This window comes from Podarcis muralis, chromosome 1, assembly GCF_964188315.1.
Source record: "Podarcis muralis chromosome 1, rPodMur119.hap1.1, whole genome shotgun sequence".
NCBI classification, from domain to species: Eukaryota; Metazoa; Chordata; class Lepidosauria; order Squamata; family Lacertidae; genus Podarcis; species Podarcis muralis.
Window position 1 is genome coordinate 95,053,324 of NC_135655.1, and position 23,634 is coordinate 95,076,957.

Here is a 23,634-nt window from a genome sequence, read left to right on the forward strand (position 1 = left end):
TAAAATACTGGCTCTTGCACAAAAGCATCTGGCAACAGGCTCCAGCAGACCTAAAGCCAGCCGGATTATTATTTTTTCCCCTTCTGACAGTTGGCAACAATACATGTAGGAAGCATATCTGAGGCCAAGGCCTCCTAATCTTAGCTCTGTCTAATAAGCTTTGTACAACTTGGTCTCTCTGAGCACAGCTAGCAAAAGTATGACAGAGTTCAAAATGTCCAAGTGCAGTCAAGTCTCAGTACATATCTGTCCCTTTCTCTTAAACCAGGAGCACACAAACCAGTTCTAGCTAAGCAGCTACAGGCAAACAATGAGCATTAATCAGAGAGAGCTCACCCTCCAACAAACTCTGATTATAACAGCTGGGACTGTAAGGACCCAGAAACGAAACTCAGAATGACATACTGTTACTAGAATCACTGCTCAGTGCGCTATGAGAAACATTTTTAATGGAATAAAATTACAGTGAGGCTGTGCATGTTTTTTTTTAAGCAACGGCACATTGAGACCAAAATTAATCACAATACAGAGAATGACGCAAAAAGTCAAATTCAGTGAGTTGGAAGCACACAGTTTTCTAGCTGCTGTATGCCTATATCATGTGCCCAACTTACTGCAATCGGGAATTGAGTTGGAGCCCCAGCAATCCATGGGGAGGTGATCACACGACCGTTGCCAGTATTCTGTGTTCAGTACAGATGTGGTGATATTCTAAAACCAAACACATTGTCATCAGTTCACAGAAAGTCATAAATATGAAGCTGCACAACCTGTGACTCACCAGTGCAGCCCATCAGCCATGCTTCGTGACTAAAAGCCAATTCACACAGGCTTCTGCTTCCTTGGTGCATTTTGCTGGAGCTAAAACACAGCACAGGCTGTCTTTGGTGCAAAACAGTCACTGAAAGGGAATGGAATAAAGGAAATTGCCTTCAACCCCAATTCTAGCATGCAGAGAGGTTGAGAGTTTGATGTTGGCATCTGTCCGTCTCGAGACAATGGAGTGTGCCTCTAGGGGTGAAGTCAAACCACTGGGTGAGCAGCATCAAAGTGACATTCCAGGGGCACAAGCATGGGCAGTGTAGATGGAGGTCCTGGGCTGCCCAGACAACAAGACTTTGCTCTCTGCCTTTCTGATGTAGTCCAAATGAAAGCAGAGTAATACATTCAGCACTAGCTGGGCTGCAGGAGTTGTAAGAAGGCACCATCCAACCGCCTTAGGGACTCCACTCCAGATTTGTGTGGGGTTTACTCCTTAGCCTTTTCTTCTCCCAAAGATAACCTGCAAGGCGGTGGATCTTTAGGATCAGAGTTTTCCTTCTCTTAGATGAGCTACCTTCCCAGGTTGACAAGCCCCATCTGCCCCTCACTTCCCTCTACAGCATGTGCAGAAACCACCTTCTTAACCATTGGACCCACTATTGATCTCATCTGCTCAGTCCGCTACAGCCTGTCTTCACATGCAGGGGAAGTCCCTGATTCACTGAGGGTTTGAGACCCACTGGCTACCCTCACCTGATTTAGCCAGCCAGTCAAAGCCGTTCCCATGGGGTGGCTGCTGTCACATGCCAACAGCTTCTAGGAACCACAGGTAAGAGCCGAGTGCAGGTGGGGTCCAAAGGTGGACAAACTACCCCAGAAGGAGCATGACATGTTGCCCACCAGAGGTACGTTTAAGGAATGTATTTGTTTTATACAACTCCTATCTGAGTCTTTAGTAGTTTATGTCTTCTTCTATTGCCCCACTGCTTTAAGTTTTCCTCTCCATTTTTACCCTTTCTACCCTCTTGAACTCCTTTTGAGATTCTCCTCCACTCCTATTAAATTAGTCCAAGAGCATCATGAAATTTGCTCTTGGGCAGCAAATTGCTCACCCCTACCACAGATGGGATTTTTTTGTAGTGCTTTCCAGAAATAGGACCTCCCCCCCTGCAACCCCAGCAGCACACCTAGGTTCCATACACATTATGGGCCTGAAATACAGCTAGGCTGCTCTTTCCCCCTATTCGGATAGAAGCTGGTTTGAAGAAAATGCATCAAAATGCAGTTTTTCACAAGACTAGTATTTCACAGGCTAGATATGGATTGTGACTAATGCCATGTGTACACCACTTCCCAACCAGCAGTTGGAGTGCACTGGATGGAGAGTAAGTGGAAGTGTGTCCACAACCTCACATTCATTGCAAGCAATGAAATATTACCTGTACTAGAACACAGATGCTCATTTCTCTATACACAGGATGCTGCTCCTTCTTTCCATTCACAGCCAGCTTTGTATGATGCAAATTTGCAATGGGAATTAGGATGCAGAAATACAAAAGTCTCAGCACTCAACCACCCAACTTAACATGTTCTAGGAGGCACATGTTAAACAGCTCTTGGATAAATGCAGAGCTTTTTTATCCCTAGCAGCTTATGTGGAATCCAACACCCAATTGACGGTCTGAAGAGCAGAGAGCTGTGTTAACCTCCTTGAGAAGTAGAATTTAAATCGCTGTGACTTTATTTCAGTTTTAAAGCCTTACTCAGCTTTGCCTGCAACCCACCGTACTCCAATGGCTTCCCAAGAGAATATAACATTTCCATAATATGCTGCAGATGAATTTACTTTACATGGTAAAATCCTTTGCCCACTACATCCTGAAGAGCTAATGAAAACAAATGTTCTTCGAGAAGCGGTGAGCTATCTGAACTCAGCCATGTGCAAGTGCTACTTAAGAACTTCCAAATGGGAATGTGGTTCATCATGCAAAATGGCGTGGAAAGGAAGGACCCAGATTGGGGGTGGGGGGGGAGATATGGGGAGGGACTGCTGGAGATGCTATTTAGGAAGCTTGATTGCAACAGGGAGAAGCGAAGGAGACTCAGAATCTTGAATGGGTAGGAAATACTCCATGCAGCAAAGTAAGATGGCGATGGCATGCCAGTAATCAACATGATTCTTGTGTATCAGTCATTTTAACCAGAGACCTTTTATAATCCCTGTACATAAGTATTTGTATACTAAAATTGAAAGTGGTGTTAGATCCTTTAAAAAGAGACTGAATAATGAAAAAGAGATAGGAAATCCTTTTGTCTCCTGGATTAGTCAAAATTTCATTTATCTTCTGTTGCCATTAAGAACTGGATAGACCAGGATCTTTGGGTTGCAACATTCTTGCTGCATAGGAACAGCGTAATGATGGTGTACCTCATTCTCCTTGGCATACCAGAGTATGGGGCTGCTTTGCTTCTTTACTTGGTTTGAATGAAACCCTGATTACCTTTTCGCTTCTATTTGTTTTGCCAGAGAAAGAAAATCTATGCTGCTCAATTGGTTTGCATCCTCCTTTCCCAATAGAAGTGCATTCAATAATAAATGTCACCCGCGTGACAGGTCTATAAATGAAGGAGATTTTATTTTTGTTTTTTAAAAGGCCAACTTCACCAAGACACAACACTGAAACAGGATTTTTCATATGCTCAAATACACTGGTGCGCTTAACCAACATACAATCATTCAGCATAAAAAGCACAAAGGTGCACTACTGTGTGCGAGGTGTCTTTGTTAGGCAAACCAGAGGAAACTGGGAAAACACCTCACCTCTGATTTAGTACACACAAACAGCAAGAAACTCTCCATATGGCAACGCCCCAGGATGTTGCCAGGCGCCACTACAAAGGTCACGTGATCCATTACCCAATTCTAATGTTCAGGTTTCACAGTATAAGATTTTGCAGAGGCATTTTAAAGATGAAAGTGTTATTTTGGAAGTCTGGTATATTTCCCACAAACTAATACTTTAGAATTTGCATTAGAAGTTTCATTAGTGTGATTATTATGAAAGTCTACTGTCTGCTATGAATGTTGCAGTGCTTAGAGAACAAACAGGAGGGGAATACACAATGTCTAGCATTAGCTCTAAAAATAAAATTAGCATTGTAATGCAATCTTTAAACAAAAGTGGATCCTTTCTACCAGCATGCAGCTTTTAATAACAGAATTCTAATGATGCAAACAGCGTGCATTTTAGGCTTTTATACCTTCGAACATTTAAATAAAATAATTTGTGTTCACTGCCCCCCTTTCCAGACCCAACACTTCCACTGCTGGAATTCACCACCTACCAGGTAAGGTGGCTGCCCACCCTCTAATCTTAATCCCATTGTCCCGACCCTTTTTATAGAAAGATTACATGTATATTCAGTTTTTAAAAAGCTACTAAATAGCCAAGCTAGCACCCATAGTTAAGACGGTTGCTTACTTGCGGCAGTTGTTTTTAAAAAGCATGGGTATGTGTGGGAACACTGTAAGCTAGTGGCCATGAGTAGAAAGAGAACAAGGAAACTGAACAGTACCTGTCCTTTCTACAGAAGCATTACTAGGAATGGACCATTTTACAAATCTTGATGACATTTCAATCTGCGCTGATGTTTCTAATTCCCCTCTCGCTCCTTAATCCCAGTTTGACTTTAATTTTATCCCCAGTTCCATTAAAACACACTTTTTAATGAACAATTGCAATTGTGTGTGTGCATATTATATACAGTGGTACCTCAGGTTACATACGCTTCAGGTTACATACACTTCAGGTTACAGACTACGCTAACCCAGAAATAGTACCTTGGATTAAGAACTTTGCTTCAGGATGAGAACAGAAATCGTGCTCCGGTGGTGCGGCGGCAGCAGGAGGTCCCATTAGCTAAAGTGGTGTTTCAGGTTAAGAACAGTTTCAGGTTAAGAACTTACCTCCGGAACGAATTAAGTACTTAACCCGAGGTACCACTGTACATGCAATGTGCACATAGTGTGATGTACAAATTTTATACACCATGCACCTTGAGCCTCTGTAAGTAATACACTTCATGGTCTGTCAATGTGGCATAGTGGAAAGAACTGGAAACGGACAGAGCCAAGGGCAGAAATGTGGTTGGTGGCTGAGTGAATGGTCTAGCATACGAAGGAGCAATGCCACCATAGTTCAATGAGAATCAGCAAAGGTCAACTAATTGGGGTACCAACTACCCCTTGCATACTCCTTGCTTAACATGGAGGTTAATGGTGGATAAGACGTGGTTGGCCCAGTACAATTTCAAGATGCAGAATTCAAAGTGAGGAGATAAAGAGAGGGTCATATGTCACTCATACCAATGGTCTAATTCAGTGTTTCCCAACCTTGGGCCTCCAGCTGTTTTTGGACTACAACTCCCATCATCCCTAGCTAGCAAGACCAGTGGTCAGGGATGATGGGAATTGTAGTTCAAAAACAGCTGGAGGCCCAAGGTTGGGAAACACTGGTCTAATTAGCCATGCTAAGTCCAATGCAATCAGCAGGTTAGAGAACTGTTTTTCTTTTATTTCTACTGTTGTTACAGCAGGTACCCTGAGCATAATTTGGTGGGAAGGTGGGATACAAATCTGACAAGCAAACAACTAAATTATTAGTCTACTGAATAGAGAAGCAGAGCATTTCATGCACTCAGTCCAGCATACTTTGTAGATAGCAGGTATGCATAAGGTGCATATGTATGTGTTCTTGTAGAAGTGACACAGCTGGAACATTTTACTTTGAAGCAGGACAAAGTACACTATCTTTTTCTAGTTACAGATAGGTAGCCGTGTTGGTCTGCCATAGTCAAAACAAAAAAAATTTCCTTCCAGTAGCACCTTAAAGACCAACTAAGTTAGTTCTTGGTATGAGCTTTCGTGTGCATGCACACTTCTTCAGATACAGTGTGCATGCACACGAAAGCTCATACCAAGAACTAACTTAGTTGGTCTTTAAGGTGCTACTGGAAGGAAAAAAATTTTGTTTTGACTATGGCAGACCAACACGGCTACCTATCTGTAACTGGGTGTATCTGAAGAAGTGTGCATGCACACGAAAGCTCATACCAATAACTAACTTAGTTGGTCTTTAAGGTGCTACTGGAAGGTAACTTTTTTTGTTTTATCTTTTTCTAGCCTCTCTCCTCTGCCCCTAGCAAATGTTATTAGCTGATTTTTGAAGTGAAGGCTGAATGGCTCTATAATTATTGAGATGGACATGCAAGTTTCAAGTACAGAAAGTAACAAGAGGTGAAATACAAGATGCCCATTAGCAATGATTTCCTTCCTTCAGCAGATGTGCAGTGTATCATTGAAACAAATAACGTTGCACAAAATAGAGAATTCAAAGTCTTGCATAGGACTTCCACAGAATTAATTTTACCCCCTGCCCCCAAATTCAAACGCCCACTACCTTTCAACAACAATAGCTGTTATGAATTGCAATACTCTTCCACCACTGATGAGAAACCTCTGCATACCCATATTCCATTGAATTGAATGCTTAATCCTATAGGTTCATAATCAGAATCTGCAGAGATCAAAGCACCTAAGATGATGGGTTTTTAAGAGTGACTCTATTATGTCCTGTGGATGTGATAAGCTGAAGTTGTTGAACTTACATTTAAAGGAATTAAAGGCAAGATTCTATAGCCATTTATGGAACAGCTGAAACTCTGTTAATATTAACTGAGAAGGCCATGCTCCCTGTTATTAACACAGCTATTCTGTACTGAGGAAGGATGTATTGCAGACATTGTGGATAAATGTTTTTGAGACCCAGCAAAGGAGGAAAAAGCATAATCTCAAGCAGGTGGACAGACACTGTTTTAATACCAATAAACATTCATCAGGGCAAGCAGACAAATTCGCCATCCGGAACAAAACTAAGTGTGATTTTGGATCATAGGTCATAGGATTATAGAATAGGAAGGGACCACAAGTGTCTACCCCCTGTAGTGCAATAATCTTTTGCTCAACATGAGTATCAAACCCATGACCCTGAGATTAAGAGTCTCATGCTGACCGACTGAGCTACCCCAGCTTAATGCTCTTCCTACTACAATGAAACCAAAGAGTAGACACAAGCATGGGTATCTGATGTCATTTCCCCATCAGTGAGGGGAACTCTGCTGCTGGTGTAAGAAGACTGACCACACAGCCAACTGAGAGGGGCAACGCATTTAAGAAGTATAATTCTTAAAACTTACACAGCCTTGTCTACTTCCCTGGATCTCTGATCTGGCTTCAGTCCAGGCTGGTACACATAGGGATGGATGAGAAATCCCATATAGTTCAATATAAACATGTATGAACATTACTGGCAGGTTCCCCTTGTGACAATTTTGTCACAAGTTGCTTGAGCCAGAGGCGGATTTAGGGCGTGGAGCCTTGAGGCCACCACAACTAGGATTTAGAATTTAGAACTATTTAGAATGGATCACAAGAGGTGCCGGGGGGTGTGTGTGCCAAATTTTGGCATCGCAGAGAATGCTGCTGAAATTTGAAACCCCAAAGTCCATCACTGCTTGAGTAAAGTGTCAGAGTAGTTGTTGCCATCCTGGTTACGTCAGATATAACCCTTGGAACACTTCTTTGTATGTGGCACCAAGCATAGCAGGTTTTTTTGTGCAATCATCCAAGTGACTCTTAGTTCTTCATTTCCAAAGGTGTTTCGCAGAATGAATGTTATGCTCTTGGCCAGTTTAAACCGCAAGTTAGGACATATATTCTTGCTTCATCCTCTTCCCTTCAGTCTAGCACAACCATATACCCTGTGAGGAAATTGTCTGTTCCCATTGTTCCTCCGATGTGGCCTTTTGCCTTAGCTCAGAACTTAAGTCTCATTCCAGTCCTGGGGTTTCGAGATTCCTCCAATACTGCAGTGGTGCATTTTTTGCTGTGCACACAAATAACAGTGGGATTTCTAAGGCTGAAAGCCTTAGAATACCAACCAAGTATAACTGCAACCTCTCCAGGTTTTCAGGCAGGCTTACATTACATTGTTGGTTGGCTATAGCTCATAAGGTAGAATGAGCAATATGTGGTCAGACCATCTTACCTTACTATGACCTGACCACCATCCACCTCCATATTTCCCTCTGCCCCTTCTCCACTTGAGCAATGGATATGTCCAAATCCACACACTGCCCTGGGGGACTTCCAGACTGTTGCTATTCTCTGACGGGATTCAATTACATACAGTAAGCCCACAACTTATGCATATTTAACTTGTGAGTATTCAGCGTTATACACTTGGCAAAAAAAAAAAAAAAGAGGGTGGAAAGGGGGCTGGCATGTGGGGAAAAGTCTTTGGCAATCCCGCCTGCCATTGCACTCAGTTTTGAATATACATTAAATATACATGGTTTTGGCATTAGTTGAGATTCTTGTATTGCAGGGGGTTGCACTAGATGACCCTCAGAATCCCTTCCAACTCTACAATTCTATGCATCTATGAATGCTAATTGCTGGATGATGTATGATAAATAATTGGAGAAGGATGTTGCAATACACCAGGGGCAGGAAATATTTCACAGCCAGAGTGCCACATCCCCTTTCCAGAACCACATGGCAGTGGTAGGTGGAACAACAAAATGAGACTCTTATTATTGTATTCAAACCATGCAAAAATAAGTATTTACACATACACACCCCTTTCCATCCAAGCAAACAAGTTCATATATTCCCATTTTGTCATTCCAGACAAAATGAGTTGAGTGCCGGTGGGGGCAGAGCAGGGCTGGTGAGAGGAGTGTGACCTGTGGAGAAGCCAGAGGGCCAGGCAGAGAGGCCAGGAGGACTGGATCCAGCCTGCAGGCCAGAGGTTCCTAACCCTGCCAGGGCACTCTGCTTTTAGGCTTCCGAGAGGCATCAACTTGGCCATGTGGAAATGAGATGGGCTTCAGTCTGATCCAGCGAGACGGTTTCAACTTTCTTAATCCGTTACCTTAAAAGATACAGAGAAGGATAAATCACACTGTCCCAAATGAACCACTGATCATTTAAGCAGTTCCACAGCCTTATTTTTGTCTGTGCTTCTGAGATTTTTCACTTGTGTCCTCTAAGGCTCCACCCAGAAAAAGAGAAAGATCAAGGTGGACTTATTGTCACTGTCAATTTAGGAGGATGGTAGACAAAAAAAGCCAATCAGGGCAGGGAGATTAGCAAAGCCAATTAGGGTATATTTGCATATGCACAGCACAGCTATTGAGAAACAAATATGAAGACAATGGAAAATTAATAATCTCTGGGAGCCATTCTGAGGCAAGGGATTCCCAAGCTGAATGGTAATTGAGAAATAAACATACTGTGCTTATGCAGATTTGGATACCAAGAACCCATAAACAAGGATACAATAACACAACTGGGGGAGAAATCTACATATAGGAGTTAGTCATGTAATTATATTCCAGTATGGCAAGAGAATGAAATCTGTAAAAAGGCACCTAAAATGGGACGGCATCTGTCAAATTATGTTGATGTCCTCCATCCAGTTCCTAACGGAAACTTTTAAAGGCTCAAATGTAGGCTATGTAAAGTTAGGTCATGATGAGCCAGTTGATTGATCAGGGAGTTAAGAGTGAGGAATCAGGGGGCAAAAGACAAAGTATATTTTGCTGTGAGTTGGGGGTGCAGTAGGCTGAATGCCAAGACCCTTCTAATTCCTCGATCCAGCAAGTGTCAAAATCTAAGCAAGGATGCAAATTCCTGGAATAGCCAGGCTAGCTTTCTGATGGAAAGCTCTTCAATCTGAGCAGGCTGAAAGCAAAGAGCATGTGGTATGGCACAGGCTCCCTACTCATTTAAAATGAACTACATTAAATGCATTTGTGTATAATGTGTGGTTTCACACATGCATATTCAAAACTTGATAGCTGCAATGTCAGCATGAGCCACTAAAGATCAACGGCAGATCTGCTAAGTATTATTAATTAAATTTGCGTCCTGCTTTTAGACCAACCTTCATAGCATTCATATAATACATCACTTCCAATAAAACTCTTTAAAAATTTAAAAATCAATTAATGGATCCACGAGAGATGACACCTGAGAATGTAGAAAAGAGAAGAACTGGGTGAAAAACCGAATTTTGAAGCAATGGATTCAAAAACAAACCAAATTCCCCCTCTCCACACATGGATAATGTCAAGTTCCTCTGAACATTGGGTACAATGATAACATGTGGAGGGACCCAAAAACATCACTCTGGCAACAGGAGGTGCAAATATGAGCCAAGCAGGTGTGTGTAATAATGTGTTTGCCTGCTTCTTTCCTTCTTCCAGTTCACTCAGATTAGGCAAGTGTTGTGAAGTGTTCACTTTGTATGCCTAATCTTTACACCAGCCCTGAAGAGTCACATACTGAAGGCGCGAGGCCAAGAGAGACTGTCTCACATAATGACAGAGGTGAGAACTGAACCAGGAAATAATTGATGTGTAGCTCACACATTCAGCCAATATGCTACACTGGCTTTTCACTTTGACTGCATCATGCCCTAAGTTGCCAGTTCTCATGGCTATCAGTTATCCCTAAAACAATATGTATGGCATTCCTCGTGCCACAGCAGTCCATCTTTATAATGCTCCATAGACCAGAGAATGAACATTCCTATTATTCTTCATTTCCAGATTTTATTTGATCTAGCACACTTGCTCAACCCAGTCCACACTGATACTAAAAAAGAAGTTTATACATAATTCAAAAAGAATCTGCGCACATGTGACCACAGGCACGCTAAACTATTTTATCTCTTTAGAAAATGGATGTGTGCTTTACAGCCCCTTGTCTACTTTATAAGGCAAATGTATCATTAGAGGAGTTAATGTTGACTGGCCTGTAGGCTATGGGCAGAATGAGATGCCACTGCTAAATCTGCATTGTGTGCAAATAATCTCCATTTTTATGGGCTTTCTGCATTATCTTAATTTCCTAGTTTATATATCACTTTCCTTTCTGATTGATGGCAGCCTGCCCCTATAGTTGGATGCTAATGAAACAAAATCAATGTTTTATATTCAGTCCCTTCTAGATAACCAGGGCAGGCGCATACTTACCTTAAGGACTGCAAAGCACTTCTGTAAACATTTCCACATCCCTGCCATTTGCTGAGAGTGCAAACTATTATGCACCCAAACATCTTCCTATCTTTCTCCAAATAGCAAGGGGAAAGAAAAGAAAACACCGCTCTGATTTTTTAAAAAAATATAATAATAATTCAAGGTCTTCTTAGTCCCCCCCCCCCAAAAAAAACCCCACCTCGGAAGCTAATGGCCTATGTCGCAAAACATTAAAATCATCTAGGTGTTTCTAAGTGCCATTTACTACTATATAGGAATGCAATTCCTTATTACAACAGGCACAGATTTTGCCATTGCAATCGTATACATGAAATGCTTAGCTCGCACAATGGAACTTATGGACTTGGTTTCTTTTTTAAAAAGCTCAGCAACATTAGTCATATTAAAAACACACAGAGACATTAAAATGCAAACCACCATTAAATCCACTAGGCTTTAAAATATAAGTATATCCCCCACCCCATCTTTTTCTCTTCAATTATCCCCGAAGATACAGATTACCACTTTCTTTTCTGACAGAGGCTCCTGTGCCTAAAAGAACAAGATGAGTGTGAGATATTTAACAGGAGCTGCGTTTCTCATCACAGAGTTATATGCAGCAAGAGAAGTCGTACCTCTTGATTTTCTCCCTGTTAGACAATGTTATTCATGTCCAGAAAAGAGAAGGGAATAGTGGTCAGGGAAGGTAACTGCACTTTGAAACATTATATATATGTAAATTACAATTAAGGAGTTCAAATAAGGTTGACACTGCAGAAAATGCTCAGGTTTTGTCAGCTTCCAGAAAAACTGGAATTCTTTAACTGTGGAGCAGAAACGCCGTGTGTCCATATATGTTGAATTTGGTGTTTTTACAATATTCATAAGGTCAATTCTCCCCCCCCCCCCAAAAAAAAAATATGTTTAGGGGTAATCTCATTTTGACTCAAGAAAATCACCATTTTATAATTCAAACTGGAGAAAATAAATAAGTAAATGGACAAAAGTATAAAGATTCACAAAATGTTTAGGGGTATGTGTACTTCTGTGTACCCCCAGAAAAAAGCACTGCATAAAGTGGCTCTAAAGCAGCAACTATGCTTATTAACTGAACTTAATGAGGGAGAAACACTTCTTCACCAAGAAACAGAAATGTTATTACAAAATTATCGGCACCTAAAGTTCATATACCATAGGTAAACAATGGCAGAGAAGACCATTGTTGATTAGCATCACAGCAATTTACATATCTTGAGACAGAATAGTCATAATTTGCATTACTGTTGATATGGTGGTGTTTGCTTTTGCTTTGTATCAGTTCCACAACACATATTTGAAGGTGGTTATTGCTCAAGATTACAGGATATATATCCTACACAAAATTATGCATGCTTAGGTTGCAATCTTTAGCCACTTACCTGGGAGTAAAATCCATTGAACTCAAAGGGAATTGCTTTTGAGTAGAATTGTGATGATGAAATGACTTAAATCATTGGGCTTAAGCACATCTAAGTTGCATCTTACCCACATTTAGATTCTAGACTGCTGTCAGTCAACATAGTCTGTGGTCTGGGATGATGGGAGTTAGAATAAAAAAAAACCTGATCTTGAAGTTGCAGCATATTGTCTTCTTGGAATTATATTACAAGAAATATATTATTACCTCCTCTCAAGTCAACTACCGGTACATCACTCCTTCTAATAGCAAACACTTATGGTGGGTATCAACAGGACTGTAGGTAAGTCAGTTTGGATGGAATATCTGTCTGGAGCCCTGAAAATGAGCACTCTTTTAAGAGAGAGAATATGTTGCAACAATTTGTTGCTTGTTCCACTTGTCAGCCACTATGTTTGACTATGTGCCCTGGTATTGATAACTACCAATATTCAAAGCCCCGAGCTACTCTCCTTCCCTTCTAGAACCACACACTTTTCTTCCAAACCTTTTGAATGCCTTCCTCTACAATATTTGGTGGTAGGGTAGACTAATGAAAATGCCTATACAGAAACAAATTTAGGATTTAACTAGCTGTCATGCAGTAGAGAAATGCCCTGTTTCTTGAATATGGAAGGTCTTGCTAACTGAAGATGGCAATGGAAGCTGATTAATGGGGAATTAGCAATAACAGGAAACAAGATATACACAAGCAGGACTTAAAACAGGCCCAGTGCATCCAAGTACAGTGGTACCTCGGTTTGCGAACTTAATCCGTTCTGGAAGTCCGTTCTTAAACCAAAACCGTTCTTAAACTGAGGCGCGCTTTCCCTAATGAGGCCTCCCACCACCAGTGCCCTTCCACAGTTTGGATTCCGTTCTTAGACCAAAGTAAAGTTCTCAAATAAAGACACTATTTCCGGTTTTGCAGAGTTCGTAAACCGAATCATTCTTAAACTGGACTGTTCTTAAACCAAGGTACCACTGTACTGTAAACTCATGTTTATAGCTATTCCTAATGTCAGTGCTTTTTCATTATTAAAATGTTTAGGAGTACTCTCATTTTCCTACTCATATTGAAATACTGCCCCTCAATGAGGTCAAATTTAATTCACAAAATGTTTAGGGGAATGCGTACACCTGCGTCCCTCCAGAAAAGAAGCACTGCCTAAAGTTAATAAAGGTGGTTTTCCTTCTTGTAACTGGTCTCTTAAGAAGACAACACACCTTTCCTAATTGCTGTGGGGAAGAAGCTATAGAGGAAGTGATAAATTAACCCCATACCTCTCTCTTACTAGAAGACATGTTAATAATACAATCTGATTACATATGTTATCATACTGAGATTACAAAACTGGTGCTTTTTTATATAATTGGATAGGAAAGTATGTCTGTGGGGGAACCAACAATTTTCCCTGGGCCCTTATTTCCTCTCTTTCCTCAGCCCCTGGTAATGGGCAAATTTTAATTTGTTTCATATCCACAATTCAGCCATGCATATGTAATCTTTGTTCACACTTTTATAAAGTAAAATTAAGTGAAAGAAATTGGGCAATAATAGAAAGCTTGTCTGAGCAGAACAAATTTGAATTATCAAGCACAAGGAAGGAGGATTGGGGCAAGAGGGCTTGAAGCGGCACAGAGATTGGAGGAAAGAGGTTTTGCTCTGAAATAGGACTGCATGAATAATCAACTGGAACAGGTGCTGATTTTTTGGCATCTTTTGTTCATTAAGTTTTTGGTTGGGAAGATAACTACCTTGAATATGATGAGAACTGTTTAATAGCTATCTGTTGTTCCACTCTTGTGAATAGCTAAAAAGCAAGCCCACCTTTTCTAATTATAACCATTTTTAGTCTGGAACTTGTTGCTTTGAGATTTTGTAGTAGATTGAGCCTAGTAGTCTGGAGAAAGTCCTCTGGAAGTGATTCTATTTAGCTGTGAAGTAGCCTGCACTGAAATGTGAAGGTATGCTAATCTATAAATATAAAACTCTGGAGGTTACCATGAGAGGTTCTTCGAAACAAAAAAATATAGTGTGCATTAAATTCACTTCCCCTCTAGGGCTCAGAGGAATAAGCGTGGTTAGGACTGCTATCTATATGTATTTCTGTTATCTAGCAGGAAAAGAAGGAAATCTTAAAATAATGCTATTAAGGGTTTGTATGAAGAGTTTATCCCACATTACACTATGGGTAGACCCACACCCTACATTTGAATCACATTCAGCACACATTTAAAGCATGACCCACTCCAAAGAGAACTGTAGCTCCCCCCTCATAGAGTTACACTTCCCAGAATCTTTATCAAACTACACTTCCCAGGATTATTGGACTTCAAACGTGCACTGAAAGTGCTTTAAATTTAACTTACCTGGGGGTAGGTCCCATTGAACTAAGTGGCACGTAGTTCTGAGCAGACATGTCTAGAATTGCGCTGAGAGTATAAAATAATGGATTTTGGAAATTATTAGCCCAATTTAATAAATATGACTTCTGTTTAGAGAAGGCTCTTGACTTGCCTTGTAATTTGGGTTTAAAAGTTCTTGGGAGTAGGTGAGAGTTTCATAAGCTAGACCCCTATACGTCTTTTTTTTGGGGGGGGGGGTTGCATGCTGTCTGCTGCAGGAAGCTTTTTGTACTTTTAGGCACATATGTATTCTAGAGCCCTGTGTTCTAAAGCAGCAATGGGATCAACCATCACAGCCTGGCAGAGTTCCTATTCTTCATCTAGTCCCAGGTTCATATGGCATTTGAAGCAATAATCGTTTCTTTTTCCTCTGCTCCTTGGTGACGTGAAAACCTGTACAGTAATCTCCCATGTAGAAAAGACGAGGAAACGAAAAGCTGCAAAAACTTCCACCCATGTGAAGTGCTGTAAACAGAGGACATTGAGAAAGAGGGCAAAATCAAACACCCTAGCAGCCACGCCCTGCCTTTATTTTATTTATTTATTTTCCTTGTCAGGTTTCACTTCACAGTTGTTAAGAAGGAGTAGAGATCAGATTTCAGGGAGGGCAGAGGAAGCTAACTGGCTGGAACCAGGCTTGCCTTGTCCCTTTTTTTGGCCACCTTATCTTTTCAGTCACTAACCACATCCTACCCGGCAGTTCAGCTAGAAGTTAATGTTTGACGGAAGTGGTTGCCTGTCGGCCAGAGGGAACTCTCGTCACTCAGAAGCTGGCGGGGCAAGGAACAGGGAGTGCCTGGAGAAAACCCGAAGGGCTTAGCCTTCCTTCCATCAAGGAGAATTGGATGCACCCTGAAGCGTGTGAGGAGGAATTAGGTACAGGACAGAAACAATACTTAGAAGAAAGAAGCATTTCCTTCGTGGTTCTTCTTCTTTTTAAAGCGAATAATGGTTTGTCTCATCTCTTTCCTGGATTGACTAATCCACTAATGTGACTGGTGTGAGGTGCTGATTCAGAAAAAAAAGTTGTGTTGCCTGTTTGGGTGTAGGTGAGTCATTGCTATTACTTCACAGCTTCTACCTGTGTGAAATAAGCTTCCTAGAATGCAGTAGGCCTTGGCCTGTGAGTAAACTTGTAAGCTTTGTTAGGAAGGATATTTGGATCAGTGACATGTTTTGACCCACCTTTTGTCTCTCTTTCCTCCATTGTGTGTGTGTGTCTGTGATTAGCTCTGCTCATGGAGACAGGAAACAGCCAGCAGGATTGTTGGGATATAATTGATGAAACCCACATTAAAGAATTTGAAGTGGACCAATGGATCAAGATCACCCTAGCCCTTATCTACGTCGTCATCTTTGTGGCAGGCATTGTGGGCAACAGTGTCACCATCCGGACAACCAAACTGCTGCAGAAGAAGGGCTACTTGCAGAAAGAGGTCACAGACCACATGGTGAGCCTCGCATGCTCGGACCTGTTGGTCCTCTTGCTGGGGATGCCTGTGGAGTTCTTCAGTATGATCTGGACCCCTTTTTCCACCCCTCAAGGCAACCTCGCCTGCAAGCTCTACTGCTTCCTTTTTGAGGCCTGCAGCTATGCTACGGTGCTGCATGTGGCCACTCTCAGCTTTGAAAGGTACATTGCCATCTGCCACCCTTTCAAGTTTAAAGCTGCTTCTGGGCCCTGCAAAGTGAGGATCCTCATTGCCTTTGTCTGGATTACATCTGTCCTTGTGGCCTTACCTCTTCTCTTTGCGATGGGCACAGAGTACCCATTGGAAGCCATCCAGGGCCACCGAGGATTGGTTCCCTGCAGCAAACCCAAACCCCGGCACCACATGCCTAACTTGACGCTAAATGTCACCATATGCACCAGCTTGTCCTCTCGATGGAAGGCCTTCCAGTCTGGTATCTTCACTGCTTTTATTGTGTATGTCGTAGTGTTGGTATCTGTGGCTTTTATGTGCCGGAATATGATGAAAGCCCTGATGATCCACAAACAAGGGACCTTAGCCGTGAGAGGGGAGAGAGAAAGCCAAAACCAGTACCTAAGGAAAAACGAGAATCCCGATGGCAGGAGTTCCAGGAAACAGACTATCCTCTTCCTAGGTAAGACCCTGTGTATGTACATGTGTGTGTGTGTGTGTGTTGGTAATGACTCTGCAGCTACGAAAGGAAAGACAAATGGCAGGGTGGGATTGATTCAGGATGAAATGATGGGAAAATGAGGTGGGTTTCATCTCCCTTTTAGTGTTTCACCATTCCCTATTCATTATGGAAATAATTCTGCTCAGCACAAAGCAAATGGCATAAATTGCATGGAACCTGTGCGATGGTGATATTAAAGTAAGCATTAGTGCCTTCAGAATGTGCATTTGAGAGGAATGGTTTTCATTTCAGCTGCATTTCCCTTTTCTTTATGCACAGAACCAAGTAACTCAGCTTTTCAACAGGCTTCTCTACCCATCCTGTCCCACTTTCCCATCATCACTTAAAGAAAGCACTTTTGATTTAAATATTTCAATTTTAAAGCTAAATGCTTATCTTGTGTAGTGTTATAATTTTTGTCTCGTTTGAATTAAGCGGGGGATCCTAAAATTCAATTTGCTTTTACTAGTCATGCTGCTTGATAACATCTTATCCCCCATTTTTAGATAAACGAAACTAGATTTTTTATATTTTATAGGCAAAGTGGGGGAGATGTATGGAATGGGGTTCAAGGAAAGGAAGCTTTTTACATGTTGATCTTGCCGGAAAGAATCAGGAGCCCTTTGCAAATCACAACCTTAAGCTGCAATTGTAAATCCTTTACCTGGCGAAAGTCCCACTAGCATCACTAAGAATTATTTCTGAACAAATAGGTTCAGGACTGGAGTGCTGATTAAAAGACTTTGTTTGTTTTTAAACTGTTCCAAAAAAAACCCCCAAACAAACAAACAAGCAGAAACAAATAATGAGCCTTGCAAGCGCCAAATGCCACTCCAAATGTGTGCATTCAGAAAGCTTAAACCTGAGATTTGGGTTGTTGCCATGGCCACTATCATTTACTATAGCCCTGCTCATGTGCCTTTAACAGAATCCCTGGTAGCTGAAACTGTCCTGGCAAAGATTAGAGTCTGGCTCATGATGACACCCAGCCCACCTGATCCCACCACCCTCTGGGCTGGCATGGAGGTGGCAGTTGTGGAGAATTAGTAGCCTTTCCTTGGGAACTATGATTCCTGCCTATTTTGCCTTTTTACAAGACTGTTAGCCTGAGTCAGCAGCCATGCATATTCTCAAGGAGGTTGTCACTAAATGTGAAGACAGTGGCACGCCATAAGAAACCTTCAGATGCCGAAGTTGCCATTAAAGGTATGAGAGCAGGGGCTCTTAAAAAGTTGGAAGCCTTTCTTTCAACTTATTTGTTTTTGCTAGGCCTTGATCACTTTAAGCGAGCCAGATAGTTGCCTTTCTTGGAATTTCCCCTCCCTGCACCTAGAGCTTATTAAAAGACCAATAACTTGGGAATTATGTTTGATTCTGATCTCTCTTGCCACATTTTTCAGACTAAATCTAATCAAGTTGTCATCTCACCATCTTGAGAATCTTTCCAGGCTGTGATCCATGTAGCCTCAGCATCTTGTTGAGAGCTCTTAGATGCGATTTTCATCATGTTCTGCTTGAATTGCTGCAATTCCTCCTTTTCACTGGCCGGCTTTGTACGGTGCTGGCGCTACAATAAACGAATCAGCTAACATACCAAACCAGAGTGCACAACCAAACCAGAGGAGATTTTAAAATTGTTTTTCTAGAGGTCCACTACATTTGGGGGGAGGGGTAAAGGGTGTGATAAAGGGGGCACAAATTACATAGATTACATAGATTAATAACTGCATCCTCTGCTTTTTTTAGCTCCTTGCGCTTTTGCTATGATCTGTGAAAAGCCCCTGCTCGTTTCTTGTCTATAGAATGAATTTTCCAACCAAAAATCCCAGATGCAGTAAATGTCAGTGCTGGCTCTATTTAAAAAATAGATTGTATTGGAGAGGCCCTGATAAGTTTTGAACTGTAGCAAGGGCTAGTAATCTACCATCAGTTTGGGAGAAGTGTGCAGTCAACAGAGGTATGCTCAGACGAAAAAGAAGCCAGGTGTGTGTGTGAGAGAGAAAAATATGGGATGAGAGAGTGGCGAATATATAATCAAGGTTGCTTTATTGTGGCATTTTGTTTTATTTAGTAAGTATAATTCTAGTCCATATTCATAGTTGTGCAAAGACGATAGGATTTATGATGGAAATATGTGCTACACCAAACAGGCTGGTTCAGGTCCAGTGACTGATGAAAAATGCCATACTACTTGTTGCTGTTTTCATTATTAAAGCTAAGAAGAAGAATGCACTCCACATATATTATATTAGTAAGCCCTGTGAGGAAGGTCAGTATTGTTGTCTTCATAGGTAAGATCTGCATTGGGAGAGAAACAACTAAGAAATAAAGGCTTGCCTAAAGTGCATCTAAGGGACACAGGTGGCGCTCTGGGTTAAACCACAGAGCCTAGGGCTTGCTGATCAGAAGGTCGGCGGTTCGAATCCCCGAAACGGGGTGAGCTCCCATTGCTCGGTCCCAGCTCCTGCCAACCTAGCAGTTCGAAAGCACGTGCAAGTAGATAAATAGGTACCGCTCCGGCTGGAAGGTAAACGGCGTTTCCGTGCGCTCCTCTGCTTCCCCAGAAGCGGTTTAGTCATGCTGGCCACATGACCATTGTCCGGCTCCCTCGGCCAGTAAAGCGAGATGAGCGCCGCAACCCCAGAGTCGGTTACGACTGGACCTAATGGTCAGGGGTCCCTTTACCTTTAAAGTGCATCTGGTCAGTTCTTGGTGGCTGGCATGATGTGAACAACAGAAGACTTGATGGCTGAGTTTCTAAGCCATAATGCTTTACTCACACTGGCTTAGTTTTTCTTACTTGCAGCACCTTTACACATGTTTCCAGTTTAGTACTACAAAGTTAGACCAGGCCTGGAAAGAAGGGCCATTTCAAAAACCCAAGTGTGATTTCATTGTGGTTTTTGGTTCAACACTTAGCTCTTTTTATGTGCTATCTGGTTGTTGTTGTTTTTCACATTAACCTTTTCTCGTGTTTCCATATACTATCAGGATGCTGTGTACTTGGATGAGTCATACGATTTGCTTTCGCACCTGGATTGGTTTGTCTGTTCTTTTGGTGAGCAACATCACTGTGACTAGATGTGCTACAGCCTTTGAACATTATTTTGTCGCCTTCCCAGGTGATGGTACCACAATGCACTTCATGGGACTTGAACAACTGGAAGTTAATCTGTGGGTCGCTACAATGGGCCATATTCTAGGAACTGTTACCTTCCTGTCTGTCAGGCCATGCTCTTTTCCCTGCCTGCATTTTCACAGACATTCAGAAATATCCACATACTTTAACAGGACGGAGCATAGGGACTTCAGTTTTGTCTCTCTTATCTTCCATAGTATAAAGGAGGGGTGGGGAGACAGCAAATCCAGATTGATTGGAAAATCTCTGGGTGATTTGTGATCGATTGCAAAAGATTTTGGACTCTCAATTGTTTACCAATAGCAGCAATGAAATAATGCCCCTCTCCCACAGATTATATACTTTTGAAGTAGAAAAAAAAAGCTTAGGATAACCTAAGTGGATTTTTGTGTGAAGGAACTCTGCGCTACATTCAGTTCTGATGCTGAAAACAGTTCTGGGCTTAGAATTCTTTAATTCTAAGCACATGTATTTTGCATCTGGTTGATCTCAGGGTTCTAGTAAACCCTGGCCAGGGTAAGGTTGCATTACCACGTCTACCATGTGGTTGTGATGAAAAAGCATACTTCTCCGCCATTGATGCATCTACAAGTGGTGAATGGGCTTTGTCATCTGTGCAAGAGAGCATTGCTCTGCCACCCTTGGCTGTAACAAATTTGCAAAGCACTTAGAGGGGGGGGGAAATGGTCTTGGATCCAAACAGAGTTGGATGCCACATTTAGAGCAAGTCTACTGGCAGCATACAGAGCATTGTCTGTTCCATCTGTATTGGATTAATTTTGATTATTGTGACCAAAGGATGTGGACACGTTGCTTAAAGGAGTGCATCTGGCCACCTGCTCCCTCGATCGCCACCCATCTTGACTTGAACAGGATGTACCTGAACTAGAACTAGTTCCTTTTTAAAGTGAACTTTCCAAGGACTGAGTCTACCCACCACTGGCATACAGAACATAAGATTTTTTTGAAAGATTCTAATATCTGAAAATACAATAATGTAATTTTGTCAAAAGTCAGGAATGACCCCCTTTTCTGTAAGATGAAGACAGGGCTTCAAATTTCTTCAATATGAAGACCCTGTTATCTGTTGCTATCCTCATATGCTACAGCACTATTGGCATGTGTGATCTTTCCTTGGACCTATCAATACACCGAGTTCTCAAGGTATATTTGTTTTTCTTTGTTTGAAAAACTTTTGTTCAAAGAAGAAAAAGAAAGCCATTCTGTAACTTCTAGTGATAATTTTGTCTGCAAGCAGATTTGCATTAATGCCTACAAGTGTCTATTGAGGAAGGGGGGAGGGAGGAGAAGGGTGTTTAGTGTCCTCCTCCCTGACTTCTGTGCTGTATTTCAAATTACTCTCTTAATATGAGTCTCACTAATTAACTTTGGTTAGAAAATAAATTAATGAACAGAAGACAGAAACCATGGCCTGCATCCATGAGAATAATACATTTTGAAGTGGTGGCTTTCATAAGAATTATGCTTTAGGGTGCTTTTAACCCAGGCAGAATGAACAGATATATTGTTTACAAATTGCTGAATTTAAACATTGTGATGTAGCAGGCCTGTTTGAATTTCATTTAACAGATGGGTCAAATTAAAACAAATATTTGCTCATTCCAAATGTATTTCACATTTAATGTGAAATGTAAATGACAACACGGAGCAAGATGTGTTGAAGAGTCTAGCAGCAATAAAAGCAATTTAGAGTCTCTCTCCTCTAGTTGTTAAAAGTGATAACTTCTATAAAGCAGAAATTAAATTCATAAATCTAGTACTCAAGAAGGAAGAGTGTAAGTTGAAAAACAAGTGGTTTTAGTGCTATGCTTTGGTGCAATGTTTGAAAAATAATGAAAACAAATTGAAAACATTTTAGTATGTGTGTGCGTGCGCTCATGCACGCATATGTGAGGAAATGTTTTCTATATGATATTTAGAATCTGCCCAAGAACAAGAACATAAAAATGGCAGGCAAGGGTATAAATAAGCTTGGTGAAAAAATTCTAAAGTGGATATTGTAATGTATGGGAGAAACTTGTAAGGCTAAAATTTGGTGTAGTCTCTCCTACAACATTTCCCCCATAATTTCTACAGTTTTGCAGTACCCTTTTCTCATTAAATTAGTGGTCTCAAACTGAGACAGGCTTACTGTGGGAGGAGAGAGTCTTACAGCAAAGCCATAGGCACACTTCATTTAAAAGCAGTTAAAACCTAGTATTCTGGCCGAACAAAATGGCTGTTAGGCATGGAAGGGACACAGTAGCCTGGTTTACACATAACACTAAATCATTGTTATACTAGCCATGATTTACACATTATTTGCCCCATAGATAATCAAATAAAACAAATCATAGTTTGTTTCTCTGAAGTTTGGTATGTATTACAGCTCCTTTTATCTTGTGCATTGGTAGTTTCGTTAGCATGGTTAAACAAACTATGGTTAAGGAAAGGTGCTGAGTTCACACACAACACCAAGCCATAGTTAAATCAAAGCAAGGTTTGTAAGCCAAACAACAAACCATGGCTTCAGATCATGTTTTTTGGGAGGGCAGTAAACAAACTATAGCTGCCCAGCAGGATTCACATATAACACTAGGACATGGTTTAGAAAACCATAATGTATTAAACCATGATTTAATGTCCTTTGAGAACCTGCCAGTGAACATATGGGAGATTCTGGCCACAAGAGGTCTTCCTGTTCATTGTATTGCTGGTTTTAGGCAGAGTTTGAGGACCACTTTACATGTTTCATTAAAACCTGGAGTGTATCTGTAGTGCTGGGGAGGAGAGAGTGCTAATGCTTTTGTTTCCTTCACTCCATTTTCCCATCTTAAATCTGAAGAAAGAGCTGTTATCGGGGTATGGGGGTGGGCTCAGGAAGGCAGAGTAAATATAGAGGGATTTTAAAAGGTTGAGAAACAATTGAAGCTAATAAGTGATTATGAGAGAAATAAGCCTTTTTACTGCACAAAGAAGTGAGCTGAATTATTCTCCCCTTGACATCTAGCTATGTATGACATCCCTGGAGTAAGTGACTGACATATGCCCTTGCCTTGGGCATGCTAGTGTTATGTGCACATAATCTTAGGATATATCAGCACCATCATATTTTACATGATTTGTGCTGGTAAATATTGTATAAGGTTTGCACAGTCCTGTCCATATATGCCACTGTGGGCCTCTCAGCTCTGGACCTTTGACACAGATAGTGGTATTTCATGAAGTCAGTGCAAATCTTACTATGATGGTCATTAGCACAAGCAGTGTCTTATTCCGATGCTTGCTCTGGAAATGTGTCTTTAAATATGACAGTGAACCTAACCATTTGCAAGGAATTTCCAAACCTGAGTGCTGAAATGGGTAGCTAGGGGAACTGCTTCTGAGGATTATTCTGTTCATTGGACAGGCTGCTGTCAATGACAGGGGCATGGTGCAACTTTTGGCTTCAAAGGAGGTGGAAAGAAGGGGAAAAATTGCAGTGGGACTTGAAAGAAGGCAAGCAAAGACATTGAAAGAGGAGGAGAGAAGCCGATTATTACCTTCTGTTTGAACCTTGGAGGAGTGATGGTCTAATGTTCAAACAAGTCAAGCACAAGCTCAGGGAAGAAGAGAAAAAGAGAGAGTGAGACTCAGAAGG

The 23,634-nt window shown here is 41.4% G+C and overlaps 1 protein-coding gene across 3 annotated transcripts in view; it reads left to right on the forward strand.

Moving 5' to 3' along the window:
* Positions 1 to 15,370: 15,370 nt before the first annotated feature.
* Positions 15,371 to 23,634, forward strand: part of GPR39 (G protein-coupled receptor 39) — a 130,997-nt gene continuing 122,733 nt past the window's right edge. Inside the window, exons 1-2 of one of the 3 annotated variants that reach the window (XM_077935445.1) lie at positions 15,371 to 15,661; positions 15,941 to 16,816. In XM_077935445.1, coding sequence (XP_077791571.1) covers positions 15,556 to 15,661; positions 15,941 to 16,816 — 982 coding nt within the window. In that variant the 5' untranslated portion in view covers positions 15,371 to 15,555. Of the gene's footprint in view, positions 15,760 to 15,940; positions 16,817 to 23,634 lie in introns of all 3 variants that reach the window. The other 2 variants (XM_028744569.2, XM_028744580.2) reach the window with 2 other exon arrangements.